Genomic DNA, 12,500 nt, shown 5'->3' on the forward strand with positions numbered 1-12,500 from the left:
GTCACTGTGTCTCTATGTATCTGTGCGTGCGAGTGTGTGTGTGTGTGTGAGAGAGAGAGTGTGTGTATCAGTATCTGTGTGTGTGTCACTGTGTCTCTCTGTATCTGTGCGTGCGAGTGTGTGTGTGTGTGTGAGAGAGAGAGAGAGTGTGTATCAGTATCTGTGTATCACTGTGTGTCTCTATGTATCTGTGTGTGTGTGTCTGTATCTGTGTGTGCGTGTGTGTGTGCGTGTGTGTACATGTCACTGTGTGTCTCTATGTATCTGTGTGTGCGTGTCTGTATCTGTGTGTGTGTGTGTGTGTGCGTGTCACTGTGTGTCTCTATGTATCTGTGTGTGAGTGTGTGTGTCTGTATCTGTGTGTGTGTGTGTGTGTGTATACGTGTCACTGTGTGTCTCAGTGTGTGTTTTTAAGTGTAATGTTTATTTATAAGTGTCACAAGTAAGGCTGACATTAACACTGCAATGAAGTTACTGTGAAAATCCCCCCCTAGTCGCCCACACTCCGGGGCCTGTTCGGGGTGACACTGAGGGAGAATTTAGCACGGCCCAATCCACCGTAACCCAGCCTCGTCTTTCAGACTGTGGGAGGAAAACCGGAGCACCCGGAGGAAACCCACGCAGACACGGGGAGAACGCGCAGACTCCGCACAGACAGTGACCCAAGCCCCGGGGAATCGAACCCGTGTCTGGAGTGTTCCCCTCAGCCTCCGCCTCACCAGAGGAAGCAACCCTCATTTGTCCAGCCTCTCCTTGAACCTCAAACCCTCGAATCCGGGCAACATCCTGATAAACCTCTCCTGCACCCTCTCCAAAGCCTCCGCATCCTTCCTGTAATATGGAGACCAGAATTGAACGCAAAACTCGCTAAGCGCGGCCTAACTAAAGATTTATAAAGCTGCAACGCCACATCCTAACTCTTGTACTCAATGCCCCGGACAATAACGGCAAGCGTGCTGTCCGCCTTCTTTACCTCCCTATCTACTTGTGTGTGCATAAGAACATAAGAAATAGGAGCAGGAGTAGGCCATCGAGCCCCTCGAGCCTGCCCCGCCATTCAATAAGATCATGGCTGATCTGATAGTGAATCAGTTCCACTTACCCACCTGATCCCCATAACCCTTAATTCCCTTACCGATCAGGAATCCATCTATCCGTGATTTAAACATATTCAACGAGGAAGCCTCCACCACTTCAGTGGGCAGAGAATTCCAGAGATTCACTACCCTCTGAGAGAAGAAGTTCCTCCTCAACTCTGTCCTAAACTGACTCCCCTTTATTTTGAGGCTGTGCCCTCTAGTTCTAGCTTCCTTTCTAAGTGGAAAGAATCTCTCCACCTCTACCCTATCCAGCCCCTTCATTATCTTATAGGTCTCTATAAGATCCCCCCCTCAGCCTTCTAAACTCCAACGAGTACAAACCCAATCTGCTCAGTCTCTCCTCATAATCAACACCCCCTCATCTCCGGTATCAACCTGGTGAACCTTCTCTGCACTCCCCCCAAGGCCAATATATCCTTCCGCAAATAAGGGGACCAACACAGTATTCCAGCTGCGGCCTCACCAATGCCCTGTACAGATACAGCAAGACATCTCTGCTTTTATATTCTATCCCCCTCGCGATATAGGCCAACATCCCATTTGCCTTCTTGATCACCTGTTGCACCTGCAGACTGGGTTTTTGCGTCTCATGCACAAGGACCCCCAGGTCCCTCTGCACAGCAGCATGTTGTAATCTCTTTCCATTGAGATAATCATCCAATTTGCTATTATTTCTTCCAAAGTGAAGAAATAAGTTCAAGTCCACTGTGGACTTGAACCCCAAGATCCCTCTGTGCATCAATGCTGTTCAGAGTCCTGTAAGCAGTTTAACAACACCAGGTTAAAGTCCAACAGGTTTATTTGGTAGCAAAAGCCACACAAGCTTTCGGAGCTCCAAGCCCCTTCTTCAGGTGAGTGGGAATTCTGTTCACAAACAGAGCTTATAAAGACACAGACTCAATTTACATGAATAATGGTTGGAATGCGAATACTTACAACTAATCAAGTCTTTAAGAAACAAAACAATGGGAGTGGAGAGAGCATCAAGACAGGCTAAAAAGATGTGTATTGTCTCCAGACAAGACAGCCAGTGAAACTCTGCAGGTCCACGCAACTGTGGGGGTTACAGATAGTGTGACATGAACCCAATATCCCGGTTGAGGCCGTCCTCGTGTGTGCGGAACTTGGCTATCAGTTTCTGCTCAGCGACTCTGCGCTGTCGTGTGTCGCGAAGGCCGCCTTGGAGAACGCTTACCCGAATATCAGAGGCCGAATGCCCCGTGACCGCTGAAGTGTTCCCCAACAGGAAGAGAACAGTCTTGCCTGGTGATTGTCGAGCGGTGTTCATTCATCCGTTGTCGCAGCGTCTGCATAGTTTCCCCAATGTACCATGCCTCGGGACATCCTTTCTTGCAGCGTATCAGGTAGACAACGTTGGCCGAGTTGCAAGAGTAGGTACCGTGTACCTGGTGGATGGTGTTCTCACGTGAGATGATGGCATCCGTGTCGATGATCCGGCACGTCTTGCAGAGGTTGCTGTGGCAGGGTTGTGTGGTGTCATGGGCATCTCCACGTTCAGAGTCCTGCCATTAATATCCAGAGGGATCTGGGCGTCCACAGTTCCCTAAAAGTGGCAACGGAGGTGGCCAAGGTGATTGAGAAGGTATACAGCGCGCTTGCCTTCATCGGCCGGGGCATTGAGTACAAGAGTTGGGGAACCGTGTTGCGGCTTTATGAAACCTTGGTTAGGCCGCATTTGGAGCATTGCGCGCAGTTCTGGTCACCACACTACCAGAAGGGACGTTGGAAGGCTTTGGAGAGGGGGTTGGAGTTTAAGAGCCGTGGGGTTATGCTGCAACTGTACAGGACCTTGGTGAGACCACATTTGGAATATTGTGTGCAGTTCTGGTCACCTCACTATAAGAAGGATGTGGAAGCGCTGGAAAGAGTGCAGAGGAGATTTACCAGGATGCTGCCTGGTTTGGAGGGTAGGTCTTATGAGGAAAGGTTGAGGGAGCTCGGGCTGTTCTCTCTGGAGCGGAGGAGGCTGAGGGGAGACTTAATAGAGGTTTATAAAATGATGAAGGGGATAGATAGAGTGAACGTTCAAAGACTATTTCCTCGGGTGGGATGGAGCTATTACAAGGGGGTATAACTATAGGGTTCATGGTGGGAGATACAGGAAGGATGTCCGAGGTAGGTTCTTTACGCAGAGAGTGGTTGGGGTGTGGAATGGACTGCCTGCAGTGATAGTGGAGTCAGACACTTTAGGAACATTTAAGCGGTTATTGGATAGGCACATGGAGCACACCAGGATGATAGGGAGTGGGATAGCTTGATCTTGGTTTCAGATAAAGCTCGGCACAACATCGTGGGCCGAAGGGCCTGTTCTGTGCTGTACTGTTCTATGAGAGAGGGCAGAGAAGGTTCCCCAGGACGTTGCCTGGTCTCGAGAGGGGGTCGGCTATGAGGAGAGGTTGGATAAACTGGGATGGTTTTCTCTGGAAAGACGGAGGCTGAGGGGAAGACCCCGATAGAGGGTCTACAAAATGATGAGAGGCAGAGACAGGGTGGAGAGTCAGAGGCTTTTTCCCCCAGGGTGGAAGAGTCAATGAGAAGGGGGCACAGGTTCAAGGTGAGAGGGGGGAATCGAATACAGCTCCCTGGTGCTGTGAGTGTGTTTTTTTTTATCATTTCGTGGGACACAGGGGTCGCTGGCTGGGCCCAGTGTTTATTGCCCATCCCTAGTTGCCCTTTGAGAAGGTGATGGTGAGCTGCCTTCTTCAATCGCTGCAGTCCCCATGTGTGTGGTGTAGGTACACCCACGGCGCTGTTAGGGAGGGAGTTCCAGGATTGTGATTGGACATCAGTCAGTCCCCGTGTGTGTGTGTGTGTGGTGTAGGTACACCCACGGTGCTGTTAGGGAGTTCCAGGACTGGGATTGGACATCAGTCAGTCCCGTGTGTGTGTGGTGTAGGTACACCCACGACGCTGTTAGGGAGGGAGTTCCAGGATTGTGATTGGACATCAGTCAGTCCCCGTGTGTGTGTGTGGTGTAGGTACACCCACGACGCTGTTAGGGAGGGAGTTCTAGGATTGTGATTGGACATCAGTCAGTCCCCGTGTGTGTGGTGTAGGTACACCCACGGCGCTGTTAGGGAGGGAGTTCTAGGATTGTGATTGGACATCAGTCAGTCCCCGTGTGTGTGGTGTAGGTACACCCATGGCGCTGTTAGGGAGGGAGTTCTAGGATTGTGATTGGACATCAGTCAGTCCCTGTGTGTGTGTGGTGTAGGTACACCCATGGCACTGTTAGGGAGGGAGTTCTAGGATTGTGATTGGACATCAGTCAGTCCCTGTGTGTGTGTGGTGTAGGTACACCCACGGCGCTGTTAGGGAGGGAGTTCTAGGATTGTGATTGGACATCAGTCAGTCCCCGTGTGTGTGTGTGTGGTGTAGGTACACCCATGGCGCTGTTAGGGAGGGAGTTCTAGGATTGTGATTGGACATTAGTCAGTCCCCGTGTGTGTGTGGTGTAGGTACACCCATGGCGCTGTTAGGGAGGGAGTTCTAGGATTGTGATTGGACATCAGTCAGTCCCCGTGTGTGGGGTGTAGGTACACCCATGGCACTGTTAGGGAGGGAGTTCTAGGATTGTGATTGGACATCAGTCAGTCTCTGTGTGTGTGTGGTGTAGGTACACCCATGGCGCTGTTAGGGAGGGAGTTCTAGGATTGTGATTGGACATCAGTCAGTCCCCGTGTGTGTGTGGTGTAGGTACACCCACGACGCTGTTAGGGAGGGAGTTCCAGGATTGTGATTGGACATCAGTCAGTCCCCATGTGTGTGTGTGGTGTAGGTACACCCATGGCGCTATTAGGGAGGGTGTTCTAGGATTGTGATTGGACGTCAGTCAGTCCCAATGTGTGTAGTGTAGGTTCACCCACGGCGCTGTTAGGGAGGGAGTTCCAGGATTGTGATTGGACCTCAGTCAGTCCCCGTGTGTGTGGTGTAGGTACACCCACGGCGCTGTTAGGGAGGGTGTTCCAGGACTTTGACCCCAGTGAAGGAACGGCCGATATGTTTCCAAGTCAAGGTGTTGAGTGACTTGGAGGGAAGCTTGCAGGTGGTGGTGTTCCCCATGTATCTGCTGCCCTTTTGTCCTTCTAGATGGAAGTGGACAAGGGTTTGGAAGGTGGTGTCCAAGGATCTTTGGTGAGTTGCTGCAGTGTATCTTGTAGATGGTACACACTGCTGCTACTGAGCGTGGGTGATGGAGGGAGTGAATGTTTGTGGATGGGGTGCCAATCAAACGGGGCTGCTTTGTCCTGGACGGCGTCGAGCTTCTCGAGTGCTGGAGTGTCATTGAGTCATAGAGGTTTACAGCATGGAAACAGGCCCTTCGGCCCAACTTGTCCATGCCGCCCCTAAACTGTACTGTACACAGAACTGTACGCAGTATTCCAAGTGAGTTGAAGAAGAACTCCTTCACACAAAGGGTTGTGAATCTGTGGGAATTCCCTGCCCAGTTGAGGCTCCCTCGTTGAATGTTCTTTAAGGCAAGGATAGATAGATTTTTGAAGGAATTAAGGGTTATGGTGAGCGGGCGGGTAAGTGGAGCTGAGTCCACGAAAAGATCAGCCATGATCTTATTGAATGGCGGGGCAGGGCTCGAGGGACCCTTTGTGTGAAGAAGTTCCTCCTCAACTCACTTGGAATACTGTGTACAGTTCTGGTCACCCTGTTATAGAAAGGATATTATAGAACATAGAACATAGAAAGCCACAGCACAAACAGGCCCTTCGGCCCACAAGTTGCGCCGATCATATCCCTACCTCTAGGTCTATCTATAGCCCTCAATCCCATTAAATCCCATGTACTCATCCAGAAGTCTCTTAAAAGACCCCAACGAGTTTGCCTCCACCACCACCGACGTCAGCCGATTCCACTCACCCACCACCCTCTGAGTGAAAAACTTACCCCTGACATCTCCTCTGTACCTACCCCCCAGCACCTTAAACCTGTGTCCTCTCGGAGCAACCATTTCAGCCCTTGGAAATAGCCTCTGAGAGTCTACCCTATCCAGACCTCTCAACATCTTGTAAACCTCTATCAGGTCACCTCTCATCCTTCGTCTCTCCAGGGAGAAGAGACCAAGCTCCCTCAACCTATCCTCATAAGGCATGCCCCCCAATCCAGGCAACATCCTTGTAAATCTCCTCTGCACCCTTTCAATGGCTTCAACATCTTTCCTGTAATGAGGTGACCAGAACTGCGCGCAGTACTCCAAGTGGGGTCTAACCAGGGTCCTATAAAGCTGCAGCATTATCTCCCGACTCCTAAACTCAATCCCTCGATTAATGAAGGCTAGTACGCCTTATTAAACTAGAAAGAGCGCAGAGGAGATTTACTAGGATGCTCCCGGGACTTGATGGATTGAGTTATAAGGAGAGGCTGGAGAGACTGGGACTTTTTTCTCTGGAGCGTAGGAGGCTGAGGGGTGATCTTATAGAGGTCTATAAAATAATGAGGGGCACAGATCAGCTAGATAGTCAATATCTTTTCCCCAAAGGTAGGGGAGTCTAAAACTAGAGGGTGTAGGTTTAAGGGGAGAGATACCCAACTCCTGTATTCAATGTTCTGACCAATGAAACCAAGCGTGCCGAATGCCTTCTTCATCACTCTGTCCACTTGTTGACTCCGCTTTCAATGAGTGTTGTTGGAGCCGCACCCATCCAGGAGAGCGGGGGCCAGGTATGGGTGTGTGTACCTCTCTCCATCCACCAGGCCTGGCTCTGTGTGGGGTTCAACACTCACCAGATTCTCCTCCTTCCCCAGCGTCCTACCTGCCGCCCCCTGGAGCCTCTCTCTACCAGTTCAGCTACATCAATGGCAACGGGACCCTCCGAGGAAGCAGCAACCCCTTCACCTTCTCCAGTCCCGAGCCACAGGACGAACTGGTGATCCTCGAGGGACCAGACAGCAACCCCGACATGGTGCTGGTGGTCACCAAGAGTTCGCTGCTCGAGGTAAGGCTCGCCAGGGGGAGAGGGAGAGAGAGGGAGGGGGGAGAGGGAGACGGGGGAGAGAGAGAGGGAGGGAGAGAGGGAGATGGGGGAGAGAGAGAGGGAGGGATTGAGAGAGACGGAGAGAGGAAGGGATTGAGGGACACTGGGAGAGAGAGGGTGGGATAGAGGGAGATGGCGGGGAGAGAGGGATTGAGGGAGATGGAGAGAGGGTGGGATTGAGGGAGATGGAGAGAGAGGGTGGGATTGAGGGAGACTGGGAGAGAGAGAGGGTGGGATAGAGGGAGATGGCGGGGAGAGAGGGATTGAGGGAGATGGGGGAAGAGAGAGGGTGAGATTGAGACGGGCAGGGAGAGAGAGGGTGGGATTGAGGGAGACGGGGGGAGAGAGAGGGAGGGAGAGAGGGAGACAGTGGGAGAGAGAGAGAGAGAGGGAGGGATTGAGAGAGAGGGAGACGGGGGGAGAGAGAGAGGGAGGGATTGAGCGAGACAGTGGGAGAGAGAGAGAGAGAGAGGGAGGGATTGAGGGAGATGGGAGAGAGAGAGAGAGACGGGAGAGAGAGAGAGAGGGTGGGATTGAGGGAGACGGAGAGGGAGAGAGAGGGAGGGATTGAGGGAGATGGGGAGAGAGAGAGAGGGTGAGATTGAGGAAGACGGAGAGAGACAGAGGGTGGGATTGAGGGAGATGGGGAGAGAGAGAGAGGGTGGGATTGAGGGAGACGGGGAGAGAGAGAGAGGGTGGGATTGAGGGAGACGGGGGAGAGAGAGCAGGTGGGATTGAGGGAGACGGGGAGAGGGAGAGAGGGTGGGATTGAGGGAGATGGGGGAGAGAGAGGGTGGGATTGAGAGAGACGGGGAGAGAGAGAGGGAGAGAGAGAGAGGGAGATGGGGGAGAGAGAGAGGGTGGGATTGAGCGAGACAGTGGGAGAGAGAGAGAGAGAGAGAGGGAGGGATTGAGAGAGACGGTGGGAGAGAGAGAGAGAGGGTGGGATTGAGGGAGATGGGAGACAGAGAGAGAGACGGAAGAGAGAGAGAGAGGGTGGGATTGAGGGAGACGGAGAGGGAGAGAGAGGGAGGGATTGAGGGAGATGGGGAGAGAGAGAGAGGGTGAGATTGAGGAAGACGGAGAGAGACAGAGGGTGGGATTGAGGGAGATGGGGAGAGAGAGAGAGGGTGGGATTGAGGGAGATGGGGGGAGAGAGAGGTTGCGATTGAAACGGGCAGGGAGAGAGAGGGTGGGAGTGAGGGAGACGGGGAGAGAGAGAGGGTGAGATTGAGGTAGACGGGGAGAGAGGGTGGGATTGAGGGAGACGGGGAGAGAGGGAGAGATTGAGGGAGACGGGGGAGAGAGAGAGGGTGGGATTGAGGGAGATGGGGGAGAGAGAGGGTGGGATTGAGGGGGACGGGAAGAGAGAGAGAGAGAGGGTGGGATTGAGGGAGACGGGGAGAGAGAGAGAGGGTGGGATTGAGGGAGACGGGGGAGAGAGAGAGGGTGGGAGTGAGGGAGACGGGGAGAGAGAGAGGGTGAGATTGAGGTAGATGGGGAGAGAGGGTGGGATTGAGGGAGACGGGGAGAGAGGGAGAGATTGAGGGAGACGGAGAGAGAGAGGGTGGGATTGAGGGAGATGGGGGAGAGAGAGGGTGGGATTGAGGGGGACGGGAAGAGAGAGAGAGAGAGGGTGGGATTGAGGGAGACGGGGAGAGGGAGAGAGGGTGGGATTGAGGGAGACGGGGAGAGAGAGAGGGTGGGATTGAGGGAGACGGGGAGAGAGAGAGGGAGGGATAGGGGGAGATGGAGAGAGAGAGAGGGTGGGATTGAGGGAGACGGGGAGAGAGAGAGGGTGGGATTGAGAGAGACGGGGGAGAGAGAGAGGGTGGGATTGAGGGAGACGGGGGAGAGAGAGGGTGGGATTGAGGGAGACGGGGGAGAGAGAGGGTGGGATTGAGGGAGACGGGGAGAGAGAGAGGGAGGGATAGGGGGAGATGGAGAGAGAGAGAGGGTGGGATTGAGAGAGACGGGGGAGAGAGAGAGAGGGTGGGATTGAGGGAGACGGGGAGAGAGAGGGTGGGATTGAGGGAGACGGGGAGAGAGAGGGTGGGATTGAGGGAGACGGGGAGAGAGAGAGGGTGGGATTGAGGGAGACGGGGAGAGAGAGGGTGGGATTGAGGGAGACGGGGATGAGTGGGCAACGGGAAGTCCTGAAGACAACTTGTTGAGAAGGGGGATTCTCCCCCCTCCCTCCCCCCACTCCTCCTGCCTCACCCCTGACCCTCCTTATACTCAGACGCAGCTCGCCGAATCAGAGAGGACCAGGGGCGACCTGACCAAGCGGCAGAAGGAGACGGAGATGGAGGTTCGGGAGCTGGAGGGACGGGTCCGGGAGCTGGCGGCCTCGGGGGAGAGGTCTCGGCACGAGCAAACCCAGTTACTGGAACGGTGCAAGGTGAGTTTGTGTTCCTCCCACGCAACGCACCCACGGTGACCCGACCCGGGAATTTCACGGTGAGCGGCAGGGTCTCGGGGAGCGGCTTGGAGCAGAGGGTCCAGGTACGCGGTTCTCTAAAGATGGAGTCGCAGGTGGATAGGGCGGTGAAGAAGGCTTTTGGCATGGTGCCCTTCATCAGTCCAGAATTTGGGAAATTATGTTGTAGTTGCGAGGTGATGCATTTTGGTCGATCGAACCAGGGCAGGACTCACTCAGTTAATGGTCGGGCGTTGGGGGGAGAGTTACAGAACAAAGAGATCTCGGGGGTACAGGTTCATAGCTCCTTGAAAGTGGAGTCACAGGTGGACAGAGTGGTGAAGAAGGCATTCGGCATGCTTGGTTTCATCGGTCAGAACATTGAATACAGGAGTTGGGACGTCTTGTTGAAGTTGTACAAGACATTGGTGAGGCCACACTTGGAATACTGTGTACAGTTCTGGTCACCCTATTATAGAAAGGATATTATTAAACTAGAAAGAGTGCAGGAAAAGATTTACTAGGATGCTACCGGGACTTGGTGGTTTGAGTTATGAGGAGAGGCTGGATAGACTGGGACTTTTTTCTCTGGAGCGGAGGAGGCTGAGGGGTGATCTTATAGAGGTCTATAAAATAATGAGGGGCACAGATCAGCTAGATAGTCAATATCTTTTCCCCAAAGGTAGGGGAGTCTAAAACTAGAGGGTGTAGGTTTAAGGGGAGAGGGGAGAGATACAAAAGGGTCCAGAGGGGCAATTTTTTCACACAGAGGGTGGTGAGTGTCTGGAACGAGCTGCCAGAGGTAGTAGTAGAGGCGGGTACAATTTTGTCTTTTACAAAGCGTTTAGACAGTTACATGGGGGTAAGATGGGTATAGAGGGATATGGGGCAAACGCGGGTGTGTAGGGGCCGGAGAGGTTACAGAGATAGGGAGGGGGTGTAGGGGGGCTGGAGGAGGTTACAGAGATAGGGAGGGGGTGTAGGGGACTGGAGGAGGTTACAGAGATAGGGAGGGGGTGTAGGGGGGCTGGAGGAGGTTACAGAGATAGGGAGGGGGTGTAGGGGGCTGGAGGAGGTTACAGAGATAGGGAGGGGGTGTAGGGGGGGCTGGAGGAGGTTACAGAGATAGGGAGGGGGTGTAGGGGGGGCTGGAGGAGGTTACAGAGATAGGGAGGGGGGGCTGGAGGAGGTTACAGAGATGGGGAGGGGGGTGTAGGGGGACTGGAGGAGGTTACAGAGATAGGGAGGGGGTGTAGGGGGGGCTGGTGGAGGTTACAGAGATAGGGAGGGGGTGTAGGGGGCTGGAGGAGGTTACAGAGATAGGGAGGGGGGGCTGGAGGAGGTTACAGAGATGGGGAGGGGGGTGTAGGGGGACTGGAGGAGGTTACAGAGATTGGGAGGGGGGTGTAGGGGGACTGGAGGAGGTTACAGAGATAGGGAGGGGGTGTAGGGGGCTGGAGGAGGTTACAGAGATAGGGAGGGGGGTGTAGGGGGGCTGTAGGAGGTTACAGAGATAGGGAGGGGGGGGCTGGAGGAGGTTACAGAGATAGGGAGGGGGTGTAGGGGGCTGGAGGAGGTTACAGAGATAGGGAGGGGGGGCTGGAGGAGGTTACAGAGATAGGGAGGGGGTGTAGGGGACTGGAGGAGGTTACAGAGATAGGGAGGGGGTGTAGGGGGCTGGAGGAGGTTACAGAGATAGGGAGGGGGTGTAGGGGGCTGGAGGAGGTGACGGATTTTGGCCTGATCCTGATTGGTGAAGTGTATTTCAGACGCTGACAGAGGAGGAACGCAAGGCGAGAGAGGAGTGTCAGGTCCTGAGGAGAAGGCTGATGGATTCCACGGCAAGGATGCAGGAGCTGGAGGGACAAGTGAAAACCATCGCCCACACGCTCCTGGAGCGGGAGAACACCCTCGACAGGTCAGACCCCTCCGATCCCACATCCACCACTTCCCCTGGGCAAACCCCACACACACTGTTACTGCGCGAGGTGTGAGGGATTGACTCAGTCTCCAGTGAAGGTTCATTCACCAAATCTGGTCTCCGAGAAATCCACACGACTTACCCCCGACACAGAGGAGGTTCAGAGATGCGGCGCTCCCTCAGCACTGACCCTCCCACAGTGCGGCGCTCCCTCAGCACTGACCCTCCCCACAGTGCGGCGCTCCCTCAGCACTGACCCTCCCACGCAGTGCGGCGCTCCCTCAGCACTGACCCTCCCACAGTGCGGCGCTCCCTCAGCACTGACCCTCCCACAGTGCGGCGCTCCCTCAGCACTGACCCTCCCACAGTGCGGCGCTCCCTCAGCACTGACCCTCCCCACAGTGCGGCGCTCCCTCAGCACTGACCCTCCCACGAAGTGCGGCGCTCCCTCAGCACTGACCCTCCCCACAGTGCGGCGCTCCCTCAGCACTGACCCTCCCACGCAGTGCGGCGCTCCCTCAGCACTGACCCTCCGACAGTGCGGCGCTCCCTCAGCACTGACCCTCCCACAGTGCGGCGCTCCCTCACCCTCCCACAGTGCGGCGCTCCCTCAGCACTGACCCTCCCACAGTGCGGCGCTCCCTCAGCACTGACCCTCCCCACAGTGCGGCACTCCCTCAGCACTGACCCTCCCACACAGTGCGGCGCTCCCTCAGCACTGACCCTCCCACAGTGCGGCGCTCCCTCAGCACTGACCCTCCCTCAGCACTGACCCTCCCACAGTGTGGCGCTCCCTCAGCACTGCCCCTCCCACAGTGCGGCGCTCCCTCAGCACTGACCCTCCCTCAGCACTGACCCTCCCACAGTGTGGCGCTCCCTCAGCACTGACCCTCCCACAGTGCGGCGCTCCCTCAGCACTGACCCTCCCACACAGTGCGGCGCTCCCTCAGCACTGACCCTCCCACAGTGCGGCGCTCCCTCAGCACTGACCCTCCCACAGTGCGGCGCTCCCTCAGCACCGACCCTCCCCACAGTGCGGCGCTCCCTCAGCA

General features: G+C 55.1%; 1 protein-coding gene across 1 annotated transcript in view; it reads left to right on the top strand.

Annotated features, from left to right (window-relative positions):
* LOC144489898 (calcium-binding and coiled-coil domain-containing protein 1-like) overlaps nt 1-12,500 on the top strand; it is a gene marked incomplete at its 3' end in the record, with an annotated part of 38,201 nt that overhangs the window by 18,114 nt on the left and 7,587 nt on the right. The window contains exons 4-6 of the mRNA XM_078207730.1: nt 6,879-7,069; nt 9,351-9,509; nt 11,297-11,445. Of these exons, the coding sequence (XP_078063856.1) occupies nt 6,879-7,069; nt 9,351-9,509; nt 11,297-11,445 (499 nt within the window). The remainder of the gene's footprint in view (nt 1-6,878; nt 7,070-9,350; nt 9,510-11,296; nt 11,446-12,500) is intronic.

The sequence above is a fragment of the Mustelus asterias genome, unplaced genomic scaffold, assembly GCF_964213995.1.
Source record: "Mustelus asterias unplaced genomic scaffold, sMusAst1.hap1.1 HAP1_SCAFFOLD_2646, whole genome shotgun sequence".
NCBI lineage: Eukaryota > Metazoa > Chordata > Chondrichthyes > Carcharhiniformes > Triakidae > Mustelus > Mustelus asterias.